Source organism: Musa acuminata, chromosome BXJ3-10, assembly GCF_036884655.1.
Source record: "Musa acuminata AAA Group cultivar baxijiao chromosome BXJ3-10, Cavendish_Baxijiao_AAA, whole genome shotgun sequence".
Taxonomy (NCBI): Eukaryota; Viridiplantae; Streptophyta; class Magnoliopsida; order Zingiberales; family Musaceae; genus Musa; species Musa acuminata.
This window is the reverse complement of record NC_088358.1, coordinates 25,330,350-25,351,619: the sequence shown is the minus strand read 5'-3', so window position 1 is coordinate 25,351,619 and position 21,270 is coordinate 25,330,350. Positions and strand designations below refer to the sequence as shown.

The window sequence follows — 21,270 nt, the reverse complement described above, 5'->3', positions numbered from 1 at the left end:
GAGCGACGTGTTTCTTATATTTTCGGATAAAAAGAATAGTGTGGTACTACAGTAACTCGGTCACTGTACAAACAACACAGAGCACACGATTATTTCGTGGAAGGTTGGAATCTGAGTGTTCTGACGTAATTATTTTACTCGATCAAATTGGTTCAAGGTGTGACTGAACACCTAAACTCAATCGAATTAGGCGAACAGGATTTAAGCTGATTGAAATTGTTTAAGCATCCCCCGAGTCTATACATAACCCAACAGGATGCACAGAACATTATCTTTAAAAGATATATCCATCAGTGCATCTTTGAATGAATTCGTGGGCAAGGAATTAAAACAAGGAATAAATGAACGGCAGAAACCATCATTACCTGCTAGAGGATCGATTAAGCAACCTGGTAAAAGGAACTGCGGCAACAAGTTCCAGGTCTCCTTTTAACAAGAAAAGTTTTGGTCCCCTGTGGATATCACAAACTAAGCAACCTCATAATAAATAAGCATCTCCCAAGTCTCAGACGATATTAAACAACCCACAATTGTAACTAAGTTTCAGTGGGATCAGCAGCAATGGTAATAAAAAACCAGGGTTCCACGGAACCACTAGAAACCCAAGTCAGCTTGGAGGAGACTCGCTGCCCCTGGGTGAAGCATAACGTTTGTTGTCACCGGCGGAGTCCCTGGGGCTAGGGCTTCCCCCATTAGCAGCCGGGCTCTCATACCTCCTGCTCCGAGGACTCTCTCTCTCCCTCTCTTGGCTCATAGGACTCCTACTGTGACTCCTGCTGTTTCCCCTCCCAGGACTCTCCCTCTCTTGGTTCATAGGACTCCTGCTGTTTCCTCGCCGCGGGCTTTGATCATAGTCGGCAATATTGACCTCAGCTTCCTCCTTTGGTGGAGGGCTTCTGTACCTCCTGCTCCGAGGACTCTCCCTCTCTTGGCTCATGGGACTCCTGCTGTGACTCCTGCTGTTTCCCCTCCGAGGGCTCTGATCATAGTCAGACCCATTGCGCTCGGCTTCCTCTTTTAGTGGAGGGCTCATCCTGCCCTTTGGGCTCCTGCTAACATCAGGAGAGGGGCTGTGTTTCCTCTCCTTTAAAGGTGGACTCTTCCTCGGGCTCCTGCTGTATTGCGGACTCCTTGATCTCCAACCATTCTCACGGTCTACACCTCGTCCATCTCTGCCAGGAGATCTCGAACGGCTGAAAATACAAGGTTTAATTCTCATAAATACTATGGCACATAAGCAACAAAACAAATGTAATAAGGAGAAACTTCTAATCAAGTTGAACTAGCATATGAGAACTTATTGTAGAAAATAATCAACACAAACCACCAAAAAGGTACACACTAATACTATGGCACATAAGCAACATAACAAATGTAACAAGGAGCAAACTTTTAATCAAGGTGAATTAGGATACGAGAACTTGTTGTAGAAAATAATCAACACAAACCACCAAAAAGATACAATAGTAATTGTAATTGTCACAAGTTACAATAGTAATGGTCTTAGCTAGTTACAATAAAAATTTATGAGTCTTAGCTAGCTCCAATCCCACTGATCTGAATGAACTGATGTTGAGTTTTTGCACTGATACAATATCGTGACATGTAGAAGACTAGTTAATATATTCTTTTCATATGTTGCTCTAGTGTTGCTTAGAGGAAATATAAATTAAGCTCACAAAGCACCATGAGATAAGCTCCAAAAAAATACAAAGCACCTCCCACAAAAATATATAAAATTATATATTCATGCTATGATATGCTGCCCCCCAAAAGAAAAAGAAAACAAAAAAAATAATTGATCCATTGAATAGTAATATAATTATATAGGTAAGTAGACACTAAAAAACAAATCCAAATTAAGCAAGTGAACTATCTACCAAGAAATCAGGACAACTATGGAAGTGGTAATACACATAATACAATCAATAGGCGTAAAGAAAGCACCTCAATGTCTATTTCAATAGCAACAAGGTAAAAAAATTGCATCTTAATCACTATACTTGGGTCATGTGATTTCAAAATAAATGTGAAAACACAGAAGCTTCCATATAAATAAATGCAACAGTCTATTATAGTTCTTTAAATTTTAGGTAGAACACCAATTTGATTAACCTACAATCCATATCGTTTACCTGTAACTGCGGCTTCTGCTATAGCTTCGACTCCTGCTCCTACCTCGGCGAGAAGGTGATCGTGAATAACTTCGCCCACGTCTGAAATGCTAACAAGTGTCAATTATTTGCGAACCAGATGAAAGCATGCAAGATATCTCGATCATGATGATAATGAAATACACTCCATGACCTCAGATTTCTAGGACTATTCTGGCAATTTCTTTCTACATGACCTCCCTCTCCACAGCGATAACACCTGTTTTTCCAGTCTCCTGCTTTGCAGTCACGAGCCCAGTGCCCATCAATTCCACAATTGAAGCAGCGGCCAGAACCAGGAGGAGGTCCTCTTCCTGCATGGTCACGAGAACCTCCAGGTCCACGAGGACCCTGCATCAATAATTGAAGGTTTTAGAGTTTACATTAGCATGAACTGAAGTGGAAGTTCAAGAAAATGTTATGATGACAATATTACCCAAGACACTGAAGACCAAGCATACTAAACATATAGATTACAGTTCATAAATCATTTACTTCTTACCCCCCTTGCAAATTCCACTATAATACGACTTCCATCAAACTCTCTTCCATCTAGACTGTGTCTAGCATCATCAGCATCTCGAGGATCACTGAATTCCTGCAATATGACAAGCAAGGACAAATACAAGGTGGACTCATTTGAACAATCTAGTTAGGAATGACTAACAAACATAAAATACTTCATGAGACCATCAACACAACTAAAGTAGTTAAAACTTTAAGAAGGGTAGTTGAGTTGTACATACAACAAAGGCGAAGTCACGCTTCATATCCACATTTCGTACTCTGCATAAATGGTTGCCAGAAAGAGTAAGGCCATCAGGACTTAAATACCAAATGGTATGTTACTTCAGCCCTCAGAAGATGAACTAAACACCACTCGGTAATGTGATTTCCAGAAAAACACGCTATGGCACTAGAGAAAGAATCGCCAAAGTCTCCTATATACTTGGAAGGATAGCCATCAAATCCACCAAGGGCACCCCTCCCACCAAAGACCTCCAAGTCGGGCAAAAAACCCAAAAACCTTCAACAAGATCATTCAAGTTAAAACACACATGAGGCTGGGTCGGTTCAGTGTTTTAAAAAAGACACTAGAATAAGAATTTAGGCTGCCTAGCTCACCACACCTTAACAAGCCACCCACTAACCAATCTGAAACATTCTAAGCTGCAAACAAAAAGAAATCCAGAACCAACAAAGAACAGAATTCAAATAGTTTCATGACAGAATGAAAGTTTGGACCGTGCGTATTTTTGGTAGATGCAAGATGTTTTATGATGCCAAAAGCCATGATAATTGTAAAGGCATCAGCTTTCAGGCATTTTTAAACACAGGGAAACAAAAGAGTGAATATATATTAAGCCCATGACAAGTAGAACATCTGAATACTAGTCACCTCCTATGTGCTTTACCACATCACAAATAATAATTATCCTTTTATGGTCAATTAAAATTTTCATCTTGGATATATTACCTTCCATATCTGCTGAAAAGGTCTTCAAGATCACGGGAACGGGTTCGATATGATATTCGACCAACGTACAAACGTGTGTTACCATGGCGGTCATCATAGCGAGGCATCTTTGTACTGCCACAAGTAAAATGGCCAACATGTCATCTCATAAGACCAAAAGACATAGCGAGGCATCTTTGTACTGCCACAAGTAAAATGACCAACATGTCATCTCATAAGACCAAAAGACAAATATAAAGAACGCAAAGCAGAAAATCTCAGCAAAAATATGTAAACAATATATGATCACAAATCACAAGTAAATGAAAATAATAGTTGGTAGAGCATCCTACCACCAGTATCGTCATGGTTTTGTGTTAACACATGAATAAACACATGCTAGTGCAGAACACTATGATACAGTATCATATTTACCTCACACCAACATGTTCCAGAAAATGCAAAACCACAATTATGATCATCGCCCCATGATTGGTATCATATAACATTTCTGACAAAACATTAGGATATAGTTTTAAAAATGTCTCCATTTGTTTGACATTACCTTTTTTTTACAACGACAGACCCAAATTCAACCACTTACATTCACCTTTTATACGACCTTCGTTCATAATCTAATTACATTATTTTATATGGATAAAATAATGCACTGAAACATATCATCAAAGAATGAGGATTTACAACTAACCATTGCCAAGATATGATTGTTTCAACAATATCTAGAGTTTTCCTTAAATCATCAACGCTTAAAGTCAATCCTAAGCTGCAAGCTTGTCACATGTTATGCTACACAAACCAGTGATATACATACATGACCTTATGTGAGAGACTAGTCACTCAGAAGCTTCTTATCTAATCATTTTTTCAAGCTTTATTGACCTAAGAAGCGTTGAAAACAAGTACTCTACCTGCTCAAGTATGACGACTCAGTATCTTCCTTATAGGAATAGTTTCAAATAACTTCTCAACATTATCTGAAAGATTTTTATTTACAAAAACCAAATGCTTCATGGTACCTTAAGACCCAAGTCCACCCATGCCACAGGTAATATAATTGCTATTTCGAGTAATACAGTTGACAAAATTGACCAAGTGATGAAGAAATTAAAGGGATGCTAGCTTTATTGACCTAAGAAGTGTTGAAAACAAGTTCAATAGCTGCTCAAGTATAATTGTTATTTCGAGTAATACAGTTAATAAAATTGACCAAGTGATGAAGAAATTAAAGGGATGCCTGCTGAATACTTAGTAACTCTCATAAAAGATTCTCGTAGATGGAGTCATGGAAGCTAGTATCCCTTTAATTTCTTTGTCACTTGGTCAATTTTGACAACTGTATTACTCAAAATAACAATTATTTACCTCAGAAGTGTTGAAAACAAGTTCAATAGCTGCTCAAGTATGACCACTCAGCATCTTCCCTATAGGAATAGTTTCAAATAACCACTAAACATTATCTGAAAGATTTTTATTTACGAAATCCAAATGCTTCATGGTACCTTAAGGCTCAAGTCCACCCATGCCACAGGTAATATAATTGTTATTTTGAGTAATACAGTTATCAAAATTAACCAAGTGATGAAGAAATTAAAGGGATACTAGCTTCCATGACTCCATCTACGAGAATCTTTTATGAGAGTTACTAAGTATTCAGCAGGCACATCAACAAAACCAACCATCTTCATTTCTCACCATTTTAGCATGATCTAAACTTCAACCCTCAAAAAATAATCCAAAAGAACCAACCATTTTTCCTCGCTCTGCTCAAATATGAGGCGCGCATCACAACCTATCAAATCCACATGGGTGAATCTTTGACAAAAAGGAATAGTCTAGAAATTCAACAGTTCCGCTCCTCCCGTTACCTCAATCAAGAAACAAGACTTACACCAATCAAGATTCCCTCAAGATAAGGATAAAGTTCAGGGATCGGCTAAAAGATACACCTTTATGCCTTCAACAATCAATCACCTTTCTTTATAGCCTTTTTAGATATGACATAAAGCAATTCTACAATCAAACTAATGTAATCTACAACAAATAAAGAAACTAAAAACAAACCATCTCGCCGATTTTAGGGAAAGTAAAACCAAGACTTACGATCAAGATTGCAAGAATCACGATCGAGTAAGAGAAACATCTACATCCACGACTAAGGATTACGAATAGAGAGATTTACCAGGAACAATAGAAGAAAATAAGCTCGGGAAGGCAAGAGAGAGAGACCGTTACCTTCGGGTCAGAAAAATGAGACTACAAAACCAACCATTATGTCGTTCTCGCTCTTCTTAAGGTAACAAAAAACCAAGACTTATCAAGATTCCAAGAATCACGATCGACTAAAAGGGAAACATCTAAATCTTAAACTAAGAGGATACCAATAGAGAGATTTACCTTGGAACAACAGAAGAAAATAAGTTCAGGAGCGCAAGAGAGAGAGAGAGAGAGAGAGAGAGAGGCTTTTACCTTCAGATCGGAGCAATGAAACTACAAAACCAACCATCTGTCTTTCCGCACTTTTTAGGGTATGAAAAACCAAGACTTGTCCCGATCAAGATTCCGGGAACACCGTTCGATTGGAAGAGAAACATATATATCCTCCAACGAGAGGATACCAAGAGAGAATTCTACCACGAAACAACAGAAGACAAAATCGGGGGCGCCAGAGAGAAAAGATGTTGCCTTCGGATCGGAGAAACCAAACTACCAAACTATCCACGTGCTCTCGCCATTTTTAGGGCAAGAAAAACCAAGACTTACAACGATCAGATTCCAAGAATCGCGGTCGAATTAAAGAGAAAAATCTATATCCTCGACTAAGAGGATAGAATAGAGAGATTTACCACGGAACAACAGAAGAAAATAAGATCGGGGGCGCAAGAGAGAGAAGAAATTACCTTCGGATCGAAGAAAAAAACACTAAAAAAATCAGTCTTCTCTCCTTCTCGCCCTTTTTAGGGCAAGAAAAAACCAAGACTTACACCGATCAAGATTGCAAGAATCGCAATCATGTAGAAGAGAAACATCTTAAAGGCTTCAAGAGACAGATTTACCACGGAACAACAGAAGCAAATAAGACAGGGGCGGAAGAGGGAGAAGTTGTTACCTTCGAAGTCGGAGAGCGGCTCGAGAACCCAAACACTGCGAAATCGAAACCACGCTTAGGGCTCCTCTTCTAACATTTTTGGGGGTATACATGTGTATATATAGATGTAGATGCCCATCGTCCTCCGCCGTTCGTTTTCAGCGGTGGCGATGTGTCTACCGTTCGATCGAGGGACGGATGACGCCGTGAAAGGGCGGGATTAGCTGCGAAGCTAGCACAATAATTGTGGTCTTTTTGGGTCTAACGGACCGAATAAACCGGGCCGGAATAACAAATAGATCAAATATGTCAACTGTTACGGCTCGGCCGACGGCCCACATGAAATCATGGGCCGGCCACTTCAACATACCCATAGAATATTCCAAGAAAGCAGTTTGCGTGCACCAAAACTCTACGTGCGCCGCATGCAGGGAAATCTCGATACTGCTCCCGACGTGCGTTGCACCTCAACGATCTCCTCCGATCCCATTTCTTTTCCATCTCCAAAAGCCAGCGCGGCTATGTGGAATGATGGCTTCTCTAATCCTCCCACAGCCCCTCTTTTTCTCCGAACACACACCCTCGTCTTCTTCCCTTGAGTCTGTCCCTTGTTCATGCACGTCCTTTGATCCATTGCCATCAACAACATCCCGATTTAACAGGAGGCGGGAGAGAAAGAAGAGAGAGGTGGAGAGCCAGGGAGCTGAAGATGTTGCGGAGAGCTGCGAGCAATGCGTACTCGTGGTGGTGGGCGAGCCACATCCGGACGAAGCAGTCGAAATGGCTCGACAACAACCTCCAAGGTCTTGTCTCCTCTTCGACTAAAACATCCGTCTTTTGTCATGCATGGTTGAGTAATCTTCTGTTGTAGGTTGATTTCCTAAAAGAGAGTGAATGCAAGTTGTTTGATGAAACATCGCAAAGAATCTAATTGATGTCTCGAACACAGAGCTTAGCAATTGTGAAGCACTGGTTGATCGTATAGTGTTAGTTGTCAACAGTTTGCAATGGACAAGAATCGTTAGAGATGTCATCTAAATTTCTGAACAGTGATGAGTCAAGCTGATGAGTAAGTTTCTGAGACAACGCTAAATGAAAGGGCTATCTGTAGAACAAGTTGAGATCCTCTATCTTCAGATTCAAATAAATTCCAGATGTACCATTAGTTTCACATCAGCCATGGAGAACTCTGTAACTATCCTCAGAGTATGATGTTGCTCGTAGATGTTTTGCTAGCTTCAGATCCATGACAAAAAAAGGCAACTTTTTTTTTTCCGGTCATATCGAAATTGATGGTTTTCTTTTGAGTTTGTCCTCTGGTTTCCATTATAAAGGAGGGCTTTTCTGTAGGATGTACCTAAGATTGTATATAAGTTTTATGGCTCAAACGAACAAATTGAAGATCTAAAGGAGAGTTGTTGTTCTACTGTCTTAATGGTGAAGAAAAAGTCCTAATATATCAAGTCAATGAAGTAATATTTCACCCTTATTTAACTGCTGAAATAAAAAAAGGAGGTTGTGAAATGATTGATCACACTGGTGTTCAGGATTTCTATAAAAAGATCATAATGTTTCTTCCTGATTGAAATTTATATGGGATATTCTGATCTTTTGACCTTTATTTCTGAACATTGTATGCTAGTATCTAATGAACATTGTAACTAGATGATACTTGTGGATAATAGATATTTCTTTACAAATCCGGCTATAGTGATGATTACAAGAGGCATGTTATGAAAGTGTATTCGGCTGTGGAACTCACAAGCCATGATTGATCTTTCTGATATTACATATTTGATACTTTAAATGCAGAGATGGATGAGAGAGTAAAAACCATGCTTAAGTTAATTGAAGAAGATGCTGATTCCTTCGCTAGGAGGGCAGAGATGTACTTCAAAAGGAGACCAGAGTTGGTAAGCTTTGTTGAAGAAGCCTACAGGGCATACAGAGCACTGGCTGAAAGATATGACCACATTTCAGGAGAGTTGCACAAGGCCAACCACACCATAGCAACTGCTTTTCCCGATCAAGTCCAGTATGCCATGCTAGAGGAAGAGGATGAGAATTTTCCGAAAGCAATCACTCCCATTGATCCCAGAAAAGTTCATAAGCCAACAGTAGATGGCTTAATGAACAAAAAAAGAGAAAGCCAATCATCCCTAAAGAAAATGCAGCAAAGGAGTGATACTCCATTGAACAAGGACAAGGCACAAGAAGAGATAAGTAAGCTTCAGAATGCAATCCTGGTTCTGCAGACTGAGAAAGAGTTCATCAAAAGCTCCTATGAGGGTGGAATAGCAAAATATTGGGAGATTGAGAAGAAGATAACTGAGATGCAAGAGGAGGTTTGCTGCTTGCAAGATGAGTTCAGCACCAGTGCAGTTATCGAAGATAACGAAGCCCGGGCCTTGATGACAGCAACAGCCCTCAAATCCTCCGAGGACGCAATAGTCAGTTTGCATGAACAGCAAAACAAATCAATTGAGCAAGCGAAGTTAGAGTCGGAAAGAATTAAGGCTGCTAAAAAGAAGTTGAAGGATTTTAATGGCAGGTTAGGTCGATTTCAGACTCTTACAGAGGATTCTGATGAAAATCCAGAGAGAAACTCCATCACAGTAAATGTGGAGAAGGAGACTTGCGATTTAACCGATCGGATAGAGTTGCAGTCACTGTGTGAGAAGGTTAAAGAATATCTTGAAAAGAATCCTGATATTTCTGTAGAGGAAATTGCAGAAAAAATTGATGAGCTTGTTAACAGAATAACCAGTTTGGAACTCACAATGTCAACACAAACTGCGCAGATTAGTAGACTGAGTTCAGAAAACAATGAGCTTGAGAAGTATCTGCAGAGCTTGGAAGAGGAGAAGATGATTCTGATTGATGACTCTAATGAATTGACAAACAAGTTGAAGCAAGCTGAAGCAGAGCTAAATAGAGTAGAGCCTCTTCAGAAAAATATCCAAGAAGAAGAAATTATTCTACTTCAGAATTTTCGTGAAACCTACAATAGCTTCAGGGATATTTCTGAAAAGCTGCAGGTCCCTTCACACCAAAATGATGCTCATGCTGCCAGTGGATCCATGGAGGATGACATTTCCTCCTATTGCAATGAAATGACAGAATGTGAAGTTAAAGAAGTAACTGAAATCCATGAAATAGTCGATGAGATTCATGTTCATTCTATCAATGATGATCACTCGCAGTTGGCTGCAGGCCCTGACATCAGTAGCAATTCCACAAACACCGAGGACCTAAACAAGGGAACCGAGTCCGTGGTACAAGAGTCATCGCAAGCACATGTTAGCATTCACACAGGTACTAACCAAGAAACTCAACTTGGAGAGAAAGAGGATTCTCTCGACTTGCAACAATTACTTCTGAACACTTTAGAAGGTAGAGAAAATATTTTGTTAGCTGAGTACACGTCAATCCTCCGAAGCTACAAAGAAACAAAGAAAAAGCTCTCCAAAGCGGAGAAGGAAACTGAAGATTGTCTTCGTGAGATGACGACACTGGTAAGGGAATTGAAGAATGCCAATTCTGTGAAAGATGAGGAGATTCGCTTACTAAAACTACAGCTGGGTTCTTCAAAGACTAGTTCAGATGGGAAGGTAGATGCCCCATTTGGAATCGAAGATTGTCGGAACGGTCACCATAAACCTGAAAGCATGTCCTGCTTCCCCACATTCATCCTAGAGGAACCAAACCCTGAGTGTTCTCAGGTTACAAGAGGTGGTGTTGCAGACACAGGAAGTCCCCTTGCAGAAGACAGCAATTTGCAGCAAATTGGTGAACCAAAAGGCACTTCACCCATTGAAGAAAGGTTCAGAAGAGATATAGACGAACTACTTGAGGATAACTTACAGTTCTGGCTAGGGTTCAGTGCATCATTGCATCACATACAAGAACTCCAAACCAAATTTGAAGACCTACAAATCAGTGTTGAGAAGATGAAGGCTAGTAGTATAAGCCAAGAAGGAAGCAACAGTGATCAGGTTCCGCAACCAGAGTCTGCATCTACTGTTGCACAGCTCAGAGCATTGAAGAGTGAACTTCAAGTATGGCTGGAAGGAAGCACATTGTTAAGAGGTGAACTGCAAAGCAGATTCTCATCGCTTTGCGACATACAGGAGGAGATCGCTGGGGCTGTAAAGGCAGGAACACAATGTGAAGATCTCCAATTTACTCCCTACCAGGCTGCAAAGTTTCAGGGAGAGGTTCTCAACATGCAACAGGAGAACAACAAAGTCGCCAATGAGCTGCAGGTCGGAGTAGATCATGCAAAGCGTCTTCAAGCTGAAGTTGAGAGAGAATTAGCCAAACTTCATGTGCATCCTGAATGGTCTGGATCCAGAAGCAGCCATACTCAACCCTTGAAGCACTTCTCAAGTAAGGCCAGAATACCACTGAGGTCCTTCCTTTTTGGTACAAAACTTAAAAAGCAATCAATATTTGCATGCATGAATCCAGCATTTCAGCGACATTACAGTGATCTGAGGGCTGGGTTTCGTTAAACCGATGAAAGGAATCTTTCTTTGTAGTTGTATTAACATTTAAGGAGCTTATGCTCTAACCTTCTGTAAGAAAATTTTCGATTTATCTTGAGATCTGCATGATCTCTGTCAGACAGTTTACTAGATCAACTATGGTGGTGATATATGGTTATTTAGGTTTTATCTAATTCATTTAAATGTCTGATAGCCAATACTGTCTCAGAACGAGTTCTTCTAATGGAAGAAAATGTTAAAGATTATCTTAAAGATTGTGATTTGTGATCAATGATTGGAGGTCAGTCGAAATGTAAGATTCAAAGGTCAGTCGACATGTAAGATTCACTCCCAGTAAGATAGACAACCATGAAAATAGTTACAGACATGCAGAAAAGTTGGAAGAATCAAAAGACATGCCATCTTTCTGTCAAAAGGGTGATTAGAAGTGCATATAATAGATCATAAACAGAGTAAAATTACCTGCTGAAATCCACAAAAATTCTTCATTTAGCTGAATGCATCAATCAAATCTACTTAAATTCGAGTACAGAAATAGATTCACAATCTCGACAATAGAATATCAAGCTGGAAAATACCAAAAAGTTGAAGAAAATCTAAAGTAAAGCAAAGACAGAATAAAATAGAAACCAATTCATTCATCAGAAACCAAGCCCAAGATGTCAAATCAGTCGGCCAGAAGCTTGAAACCCAAGAACACAGCACCTTGCAAAGCAAAAATTCAGCATTCTACATTCATCTAATTGCATCAACATCAAGTACAACAGGGACAACAAATACTTTTCCACGGTGAAAAGAAAACAGAGTTCATACTTAATCAGTGGCAAAGACCTTGTATTCCAGCTGGTAAGCTTTCGTGAAGAAAGCAGGCCAACACAAGTAGGTCGACGAGATGCTGCTGACCGTGGACGCCCCAATAAGCATGTTCATGACAACAATCTGAAGCTGGATCGCCTCCAATGGTGACGCGCCGCCCATGATGAGGCCAGTCATGGCACCTGGGAGAGAGATGAGTCCCACTGTCTTGGCGTTGTCTATGACAGGGGACAACGCAATCACCAGAGACCTCTTGACCTGCTGATACGTTGCTTGGCGAGGAGTTGCACCGAGAGCCAGCGCTGTCTCCACCTGCAAAAGAGGAGAAGTGATGACAACGAGATCAAGAGAACAACAAAGAGCAATCAGGGACGAGAGGCCGACCAGGTTCTTCTGCACTTTAACATCTTCTCGTAGCTTTTTCATGGTGACCCCGGTTACGGTCATGGCGTTACCAACCATCATGCCGGCCACAGGAATGATGTATCGTGGAGTGAAGGGGAAGACGTTGAGCACAACAAGCAGGAGCATCGTCACTGCTGTGCCAGCCAAAATGGAGATTCCAGCTATGTACTTTCCTCGAGGCACATGCTTGGCACGCTGACCTGCTGTATAGCCAGCAACAGATACCTGTAAATGCATATCGATCAGTTCGGCAGTAGGATGGCCTCAAAGCAAGTCTGTGGAGGTTCGGAATTGCTGTTCGGTTCATTTGGCTCCCACTTCACTCTAAAAATTGTATCTTTCGAACCTAAGCAGTCTAAAAATCCGATTTTTGAGCTTGTCAATTGGGAATTTAGAACGATCTCCCACAAAGAATAAGAAATGTGACGGATTTAGACCACCAAAAGCTTCGATTTGTTCCGATAGGATAACGGGATGGTACCATGAACAAGTAGGCCAGGATGATCCAGACGGCGTTCTTCTGGGTGAAGATGAACTGGAGGACGAAGCCGATGATCGAGAGCTGGAGGAAGGCGCGGGCGATGGCGTAGACTATCTCGCCCTCGAGCTTGAGCTTCTGGGTGAAGGAGAGGGCCACCGCCATGAGCACCACCGCCAGCGCCGCCACCGGCTTCAGCATCCCCCGCAGGAAGTCCATCCAGAACGACGCGTCATACGGATCCATCCCCACCATCATCCGCCAGAAAAGAAGAAGAAGAAGAAGAAGAAGATGGAGAGGGTTCTTCTGCGGGGGAGGGAATAAAGCAGCGGGACAGAGAGGTGGTATGTGGGAGAGGGCGTTCCCAAGGGACGGGGTGATCCCGTCGCGTCGTTGACTGCGGGCGCCCCAATTATTTAGGATAAATTGCATACGTACCGCTGCCCGAGTCTACTCGTTTAATTGTCACATTCACCCCCCGCCCGATTGCGAAATTACATATACGCCCCCGTAAATTTACCCTATTACTAAACATTGATATGAAATGAACCACTAATTTCTCACTGTTATTATTTGATTTTAGACATACTTTTCTATCTTTTATTTTATTTTAATTTAATTTTGTTCTTGATTATTGCCATTACATATTTTTCATAGACACCCATTGGAAGGGAAAAGGGGCAAATGTACAAAATGTAATTGTGGGATGGACACAGGTGCATATATGTCAAGATAAAATAATATGTGTCTCCTTCGATACCATAATAAAAAGTGGGTGGGGATCGTAAGGTTCGTAGTACGGTGTGTCCCCAAGCAAACGAAGGGTGATGCGTTGGCCATTTCTTGGTAGCTCAAAGTCTTCTTCCTTTTTATTTAGTTTTTCTTCCCCTTTATTTGGTAGCTCAAGTGCTGAATCGGAATTGATGGTTTAAGAGCAGTTCTTATTCTAAATAGTTTGAAACCAAAAGGGACTCAATTCGATTCCGATTTAGAAATCGATAGTTTTTTATTCGAAATACTTCACGATCATATTCATATTCGTATTCGTAGGAGTAATAATAATGATTAAATTTTAGATTAAATATTTTGATCAGTTCATATAAATACGAGGATGAGATTTCATATTCATGTTCTTTTGTGTATGCACTAATACGATCTTAGGTTATTGAATAAGAATCTTTCTTATCAATTTAGATGAAAAGAAGAACAAAAACAAAGGATAAAAAAAAAAGACATTCAAACCGAATAAATTAGGACAGTATTCATTCTATGAGATTTACATATTCAAAATTTATTCCCATGCTTTAGGGGGTCGATTTCGGATTTTTGATGAATCAAAAAGGAAGAAAAATAATGTGGCTGTTAAATGAGCAATATCTTACTAATTTATTATTTATTATAATATAATTTAGTGATCATATGATTTATACAAGAAAATAAATATGTGAACAAATATAATTTTGCCCAATTTCTCTATACAATTTTGCACTTTGCACTTACTTCACATAGAGAGACCAAACACTAAGTTTTTGTGTTTTTGCTCATTACTTAATTTCTCATATAATTTTAAGAAAAATAATAATTGACTCTGATGGAAAAGTATTTATATTTGATGAACAGGATAATAAATCTAATAATGACTTGAACTCTAAATCAAATTGAATATTCTACATTAATCATCAATCTTTCCTTCTATCAAGCATTCATGCTCCCAATTAAAGAACAAAAAAAAAGAAAAGAGTCGATATTCCAATATAGACATCATGTTGTTGTCTTCGATCATGTATATCATAAGAAAGAGGTCGATGGCGACATTATTAAAAATTAAATCTTATGAATATATATATATATATATATATATATATATATATATATATATTATAGATTGATTTGTGTATAATAAATTTTTCATAAGATTTAATTTTGCTAATTGACCACTTTCTCTATGATATATATGGTTGAGGATACTAAAATGATGTTTGTCTATATTAGAATATTGACCCTTTTCCTTCTTGTTCTTTACTTGGAACCTTGTATGCTTAATATAAGAGAAAATTAATTATTGATGTGAAACATTGGATCAGTCTAACCCAGTTCGGATTTGACTTGCAACAGGAGCCTCTTGATCCATATGATATGCTCCCAACGTCAGATGTGAGGGTTTAACCTACATCAAGTCCAATGTCAGATGAGGATCCCCAATATAACCACTCTAATACCTAATGACCCGAGAGAATAACATGTATACATACTAAAAAATATTCTTCAAATAATTTATGCTAATATGACAATCGATAATTGAGAGTTAGTTTTTGTGTTATCTCATCTATATAGCAATTTAGCATCTCTTTTTTTTCTACTCTCACAACTTGGTAGCTTACGAAGGGGTGAGATATATTATCGCTACGAAGAGCATAAGCAATAAGTACTTTTTCAATCCCTCGTTACAATATTTGGTGTAGATGGTGATGGACATATCAATTCGGATGGTCATATTTACAGCAACATTCTCTTATTGCTTTGCTCACCGTAGCTCGATTTAATGAACAACCTATAAAAAAATTATAAATCTAAAACAAAGCTATGGTGGCCAAAGCAATAAGAAAATGCAGCTAAATATAAACATACGAATATGTCGACTACCATATGCAACAAATAGAGTCGTAAGAAAGTGAAAACACTTGGAAATTGTAATCTTTGCACCAACTCATGTTGGAACTCCATGTCTTAGCGATAGCCCTGAAAAGAGACTCCACCAAATTCCAATGTAGACAAACTCCACATTCTACCTTCAATCACATATATCACAAAGAAGACGGTGAGAGAAGCTAGCTAGCCCACCATGGTCAGGGCTCATAAGAGAGAGAGAGAGAGAGAGGGAGAAATGATAGTGAGAAAGAGGAATGGTTTGAACAAATTTGAGCATTGATACTCTAATTTATAGTCCAAGCCATTGTTAGATTCATTGCATCTAGAGAGTGAAAATATATAGAATATAAGCATATTTTTCCTACAAAGAGTAGATTTGTCTTTGGTGCATAAAATTACTTTTTCTTCCTTTTTTTTTTTCTCATAGCCATATCATAGATCAATTAATGGGCAGAAAACACATGCATTAATGAAGCATTAGTTTGGTTTTTTATGGAAAGTGTTGAGTGTACGAAGTCAGTGCATGCACATTAAGAGATCGTGTATATAAACTAGTGAGAGATGCATGCACATAAAGATCATGTACATGTATATAAGTCTCATCGTGATGAACAAATCATGGTTGCAATTAATTATCGTAAGGGGAGTATTCTGCATATAAAAGACATATTGTGACCTCTATCGTTTGTTCTAAATCTCCAATCTGAAGTGTTGACCAATTGATTCTTCCTATGTCCCCCAGGTGTAGTAATACATGTCTTCTTTCTTCTTTCGCATATTAATATGCAAAAAAAAAGATATAACTATATCCGTTTAATATATCATATGTCATGAACTTTTCTAATTATTTTTTTTAGATTATAAATTAAAGATCTCTCCGTATGTCCATAGTCCATCAATCAAAATAGTCATATGAAATATAATAAAAGAGGAGAAAATAAACCTAGAATTTTTGCATATCGATGTTGTTATTTTCTACGATTGACTGACGGATGTGACTATGGTACATTATCAGATCAAATAGAGGTATTCCATCGATCATAGCATCCAAAGATGCACAGACCTAATTATTGATTTATGTTATTTGATTTCAATCTTAGCATTAAATTATTTCAATATGATAGTTATTATTTATCTGTATGTATGTCTGTATTTCCCTATTAAGCTTTTTGTATTTTGTTATTTATCACTTATGCATAAAATCCTTAAAATTTAAGTATGATTATCAATCAAGATTGGTGAATAGAGCAAATTTTCCCTTCATTTTGTCATCCCCAACTTAAGGCTATTTTGTAAGGCTGACGATCAGCTTTTGGTGGTATTTCCGCTTTTACACTCCTTTTTCCCCCTTTCTCCTTCATTAGACTCCTTTGCTAATGCGTGGAATTGCTTTAGGACAGTTCATTAGTGGCATTCTCCATTATGCCGATCGATTTGATCCCTCTTCTCTCGTTGTCTTGTCTCTCGTGATGTCTGTAATTGAAGGCTCTGAATCAGCGATTTCCTTCACCAAAATCATCTTCCTCTTCGTTTATTTTCTGCACTCTATTTGGTAGGTCATCGGCAAACAAACAACTGGTGTTGGCCTAGCAGAGCTGAGATATGGAGTGAGTGCCCTGAAGGGATCCATCTAGATTCTCCTTCGTAGCAGTGCTCTGTTTGCTACGTATGGTAGCCGATACATTCGCATGGTCATAACAAGTATAAAAGTTAACCCTCCTTAATCAGGAAGGAAAGAGACTTCCTATTCAACTCTATCTCATTTCACCAAAAGCTAACTTAAGTTTCGGAGGGGTCGAGTCGGGAAATCCCCCTTTCGATCTCGATCTACGTGCAAAAACCTAATGACAAAGAAGTAGGTTATTCGTCAAAAGAAAAGACGGGGCTCGGGGGACGAGGCTCGAACACGACCTGACCCAATGCTCACCCTCGCCACCCGAGCATCTACGTGGGCAATCTTGTACACCTCACTAACAAAATTGATTTATTATATTAATTAAATTACTATGTAAACTATATGATGACATAAATAACATCTAATGATACACGTAGTTTCTTATTATAATCATCATCTTATTGAGATAATATAAATTATATCTATCTATAGAATACAAATTTGCCTAATCATTACATCCCATCCTCGATTGTTCATTTCCTTATTACAATCCGTTCTGTCCAACTCAGTCTGCATAGGTTTCCTGGATGACTTCAACACGTTGATTTAAACCTGCGATCCTCTTCGAGACTTCTTTGCTTGTTCGACTGGGCTACATACAGTGGCAGAGCAGTGAGACGACGAGCGACGTACGTGACCATCCGAAGGTAGTAGCTACCATCTGCACCAAATAAACCACCACAGCAAAGGATGATCCCACCGCAAAAGCACACCTGTAACTTGTTTTGCTTGCAGCACTTCGGTTTGGAAATGGCACAAGTCTACATGGCAGTGAGAGAAGCCGGAAAACACATTGGATTGATGCGATTGAGAATGAGCCTTGTGATCATTCAGTCATCATCAGCTATGCGACAGACGAGAGAGAGGAATGTAGGAACGAAAGAAGGAAGGAAGGAGTTACATTGATTCTTTCCATCACACCATTCCGCTCGATGCTCCCTTCTCCTTCTTCAAGGTCGACGTTGACGCTCGCCATACTTCTCAGGATCGTGAAAGAGTTTCCCTTCATTTGGCCTTCCTTGGCGAGCTCATCTTCTTGGGTTGAGGTTCGATTCGCAAGGTAAATTTGTAAAGGTTGAGAGATTGTCGCGAAGGAGGTCTAACCTCAATTTGGGAGAGAGAAACGAGGCCACCACATTCCATGCAACGTAAGAAGTTGCAAGTACGTGTGTCAGCGTCCTTTCGAAGGATATTCGTCTTCAGGAAGGCAATAACTTTCGGCCCGGTCAACAATTATCTCTCTCTCTCTCTCTCTCGATTTGAGGTGGCCTCGTTTCTCTCTCCCTAATTGACGTGACCTCGTTCGCTATAGTCTCTCAACCTGTATAAAATAACTTATGAATCGAACCTCAACCCAAGAAGACGAGCTCGCCGGGGAAGGGGAAACTCGTTCAGGATCCTGAGAAAGTATGGCGAGCGTCAACCTCGACCTTGAAGAAGGGGAAGAAAACAGTGGGCGGAATGGTTTGATACAGAGAATCAAGCACGTAACACCTTCCTTCCTTCTTTCGTTCTTTTCCCCGCTTCTTGATTCAGTACATTCCTCTCCCTCGTCTGCTGCATTATCTGGCGATGACATATTGTTTACAAGGATCAATCTCGACCGCATCAATCCATTTGAACCGGCGTCTCTCGCTGCCTTGAAGGGCTGTGTCATTTCCAAACTGAAGTGGTGCAAGCAAAACAAGTTGCAGGTGTGCTTGTACGTTGGGATCATCCTTTACTGTGGTGCTTTATTCGCTGCAGATGGTAGCTTCTACGTTCGGATGGTCACGTACGTCGCTCCATGTCTCACTGCTCTGCCAGCTTTAACTCAATTCCACGAACAGTTTAGAGACATCGGCAACAATTTACAGAGACTGGAACAGTTGATCAGAGATTTATCAGCTTCGCTTGACGAAGTGGCGAGTGTCGGAAGAGCAAATCAAGTTGTCGAACAAGTCGATCCAAACGGAGTTGGAAGATGCGAAATGTGCCAAACGAACCAACAGTCGGTGTGAGATACGTCACTCCACAATTTCAAGTCATCGGATTTATGATGCTATGATGTTATGATTTAAGACAGGAGTTCTTTTTGCGAGTCATGTAGTTCAAAGGAATCCCCTTTTGAACAAAAGGGGGTTCTTTTCGCAAGTCATGTTGTGGATTCCATCTCTCGACAAAACGCGTCTAAGCAATCTACCGTGTAACATCCATCCATTCGTTGCTCTTAGATTGGAATCGCATCGAGCCATAAGCCTACTTAGATTGCAAGCAGTAGACAAACCACCCTCCTGAGTACTAGTTTTGGATTCTACAATGCCACTCTAACCCAACGAGCAGCTCTTACGTGACCGGAGTGCGGCCCTCGAAATTGCATGTTTACTAAGGTCAATCAATTGTCATGCCATCTGTTCCCGTCAAAGCATCCATTTCTCTGCCCAAAGGCTGTCGCGCAGTGTAGGGAGAGACGAAGCGAGTGAGGTAACAATGGGCTATATTTATCCACTTAATTCATCTCTTTTCTTGTCCTACACATAAATATTCCCCAGCTTACTACTTCCCACATCCTTTTTGTCTCAATCTCCAAGTCTATGTTTTCTTTCCTCCATGATTCCAAAGTCTAACCCAAAGAGGAATCCGAGAGGTCGAATAAAGCTTCTTCTTATCTTAACTATAACTCTTCTTAGTCATAGCAAACTCCGATGGCCTCTGTCACATAGCGACAGATGATTTAGATCACCACATTTGTTTCTCTGAGAGCAAAACAGATGTTGTTTTTAGATCACCACATTCTCATCTGCTCTATCAAATGTTGGTCGAACTGAAGTATGGTGGGCAGAGCGGTAAGACAGGGTGCTACGTATGTGACCACGCGAATGTATCGGCTACCATCCGTAGTAAACAGCGCACTGCCGTAGAGGAGGATCCCAATGTAAAACCATACTCGAAGCTTGCTTTCTTCGCACAAATTCATGTTGGCAATCGCAGATTGCTTCATGGCACTCCATATCTCAGCTCTGCTACGCCAACACCAGTTGTCGTTCCCGTTCACCGGTAGATGAGCTCCCAAATAGAGAGCAGAGCAGAGTAGAAAGGAGAATCCGGTATAGGAAACCGATGATTCAGAGCCTGCAATTACATACGTCACAAGAAACAGGACAGGGAGAGCAGAGGGAGCAAATCGATTGGCGTAGTGGAGAATTCCCCTAATGAACTGCCATAAAGCAATCCAACGCATCAGCAAGAAATCTAATAAAGGAGAAATCAAGGGAAAAAAAGGAGTGTAAGAGGGGAAATATTACGACAACAAGCTGTGTGCGTACATTCCATGTCCCGATTTAGACACGACACAAAAGGCACCGCTTTGGCTCTTCATCCTTGGATTCGTCATGTAGGGTACTATAAAGTGAAGTAGCTTTCCTCGATCGTCGACACCTTTGACATGCAGGGATCACTTATTCCCAAAGGAGAAGGGAAAATAACGGAGCTGCATCTCGTTTCCCATATTTCAAGCAATAATGTCCGCATCAACTTCCTCTTCCTTCCTCTTATAACGGAGCTGCAGCTCCGAGTCATCTATGAGCTCTCCTAGTTCTGTGTCAAGCGGGTTACTCATTCTGTGACCAACTCCTCCTCCAGATTCGTTCGACTAAATGATTCTGCAGGTTGCAGGCGCTGAATCAGCAGTTTCCTATACCGGATTCTCCGTCCTAGTCTGCTCTGCTCTCTATTTGGGAGCTCATCTACTGGTGAACGGGAACGACAACTGGTGTTGGCGTAGCAGAGCTGAGATATGGAGCGCCATGAAGCAATCTGCAATTGCCAACATGAAATGGTTCGAAGAAAACAAGCTTCGACTGTGGTTTTACATTGGGATCCTCCTCTACGGCAATGCGCTGTTTACTACGGATGGTAGCCGATACATTCGCGTGGTCACATACGTAGCACCACCGTGCTTCAGCTCAACGAACCGATCATATATCTTGAACAGATGAGAATCCTTAGGAATGATATACGGAGATTGGAACATATGATTGAAGAA

At 40.2% G+C, this 21,270-nt stretch overlaps 3 protein-coding genes across 5 annotated transcripts; 1 reads left to right on the top strand and 2 right to left on the bottom strand.

Annotated features, from left to right (window-relative positions):
- Positions 1 to 338: 338 nt before the first annotated feature.
- On the bottom strand, positions 339 to 6,869 carry LOC104000931 (serine/arginine-rich splicing factor RS2Z32). 3 transcript variants are annotated; one of them, XM_065171682.1, is made up of 7 exons: positions 6,737 to 6,869; positions 3,631 to 3,744; positions 2,900 to 2,939; positions 2,656 to 2,751; positions 2,308 to 2,504; positions 2,136 to 2,216; positions 339 to 1,193 (listed from the first exon to the last, which is right to left on the bottom strand). In XM_065171682.1, exons 1-7 carry the CDS (start codon positions 6,826 to 6,828, stop codon positions 608 to 610), a joined length of 1,206 nt encoding a protein of 401 aa, XP_065027754.1. In that variant the 5' UTR covers positions 6,829 to 6,869; the 3' UTR covers positions 339 to 607. The 3 variants fall into 3 exon arrangements, with proteins under 3 accessions (XP_065027754.1, XP_065027755.1, XP_065027756.1); XM_065171683.1 differs by having other exon boundaries at positions 3,631 to 3,811; positions 6,737 to 6,807; XM_065171684.1 differs by lacking the exon at positions 6,737 to 6,869 and having other exon boundaries at positions 2,900 to 3,180; positions 3,631 to 3,763.
- Positions 6,870 to 7,142: 273 nt separating this feature from the next.
- LOC135650643 (protein NETWORKED 2D-like) lies at positions 7,143 to 11,551 on the top strand. The gene is made up of 2 exons (XM_065170137.1): positions 7,143 to 7,518; positions 8,528 to 11,551. Exons 1-2 carry the CDS (start codon positions 7,425 to 7,427, stop codon positions 11,227 to 11,229), a joined length of 2,796 nt encoding a protein of 931 aa, XP_065026209.1. The 5' UTR covers positions 7,143 to 7,424; the 3' UTR covers positions 11,230 to 11,551.
- Positions 11,552 to 11,906: 355 nt separating this feature from the next.
- LOC135650644 (UPF0014 membrane protein STAR2-like) lies at positions 11,907 to 13,313 on the bottom strand. Its single transcript, XM_065170138.1, has 3 exons — positions 12,926 to 13,313; positions 12,424 to 12,669; positions 11,907 to 12,351 (listed from the first exon to the last, which is right to left on the bottom strand). Exons 1-3 carry the CDS (start codon positions 13,178 to 13,180, stop codon positions 12,037 to 12,039), a joined length of 816 nt encoding a protein of 271 aa, XP_065026210.1. The 5' UTR covers positions 13,181 to 13,313; the 3' UTR covers positions 11,907 to 12,036.
- Between the last annotated feature and the right edge of the window lie 7,957 nt (positions 13,314 to 21,270).

Excerpts from the sequence above, each read along its gene's own strand:
- LOC104000931 (XM_065171682.1), bottom strand. The coding sequence starts at position 6,828 with ATGTATACCCCCAAAAATGTTAGAAGAGGAGCCCTAAGCGTGGTTTCG. Across the intron at positions 2,217-2,307 it reads AATAGTCCTAGAAATCTGAG|ACGTGGGCGAAGTTATTCAC; the intron begins GTCATGGAGTGT and ends TTAGCATTTCAG. Across the intron at positions 1,194-2,135 it reads AGCAGAAGCCGCAGTTACAG|CCGTTCGAGATCTCCTGGCA; the intron begins GTAAACGATATG and ends TTGTATTTTCAG.
- LOC135650643 (XM_065170137.1), top strand. The coding sequence starts at position 7,425 with ATGTTGCGGAGAGCTGCGAGCAATGCGTACTCGTGGTGGTGGGCGAGC. Across the intron at positions 7,519-8,527 it reads GCTCGACAACAACCTCCAAG|AGATGGATGAGAGAGTAAAA; the intron begins GTCTTGTCTCCT and ends CTTTAAATGCAG.
- LOC135650644 (XM_065170138.1), bottom strand. The coding sequence starts at position 13,180 with ATGATGGTGGGGATGGATCCGTATGACGCGTCGTTCTGGATGGACTTC. Across the intron at positions 12,670-12,925 it reads TCCTGGCCTACTTGTTCATG|GTATCTGTTGCTGGCTATAC; the intron begins GTACCATCCCGT and ends ATGCATTTACAG. Across the intron at positions 12,352-12,423 it reads TTAAAGTGCAGAAGAACCTG|GTGGAGACAGCGCTGGCTCT; the intron begins GTCGGCCTCTCG and ends CCTCTTTTGCAG.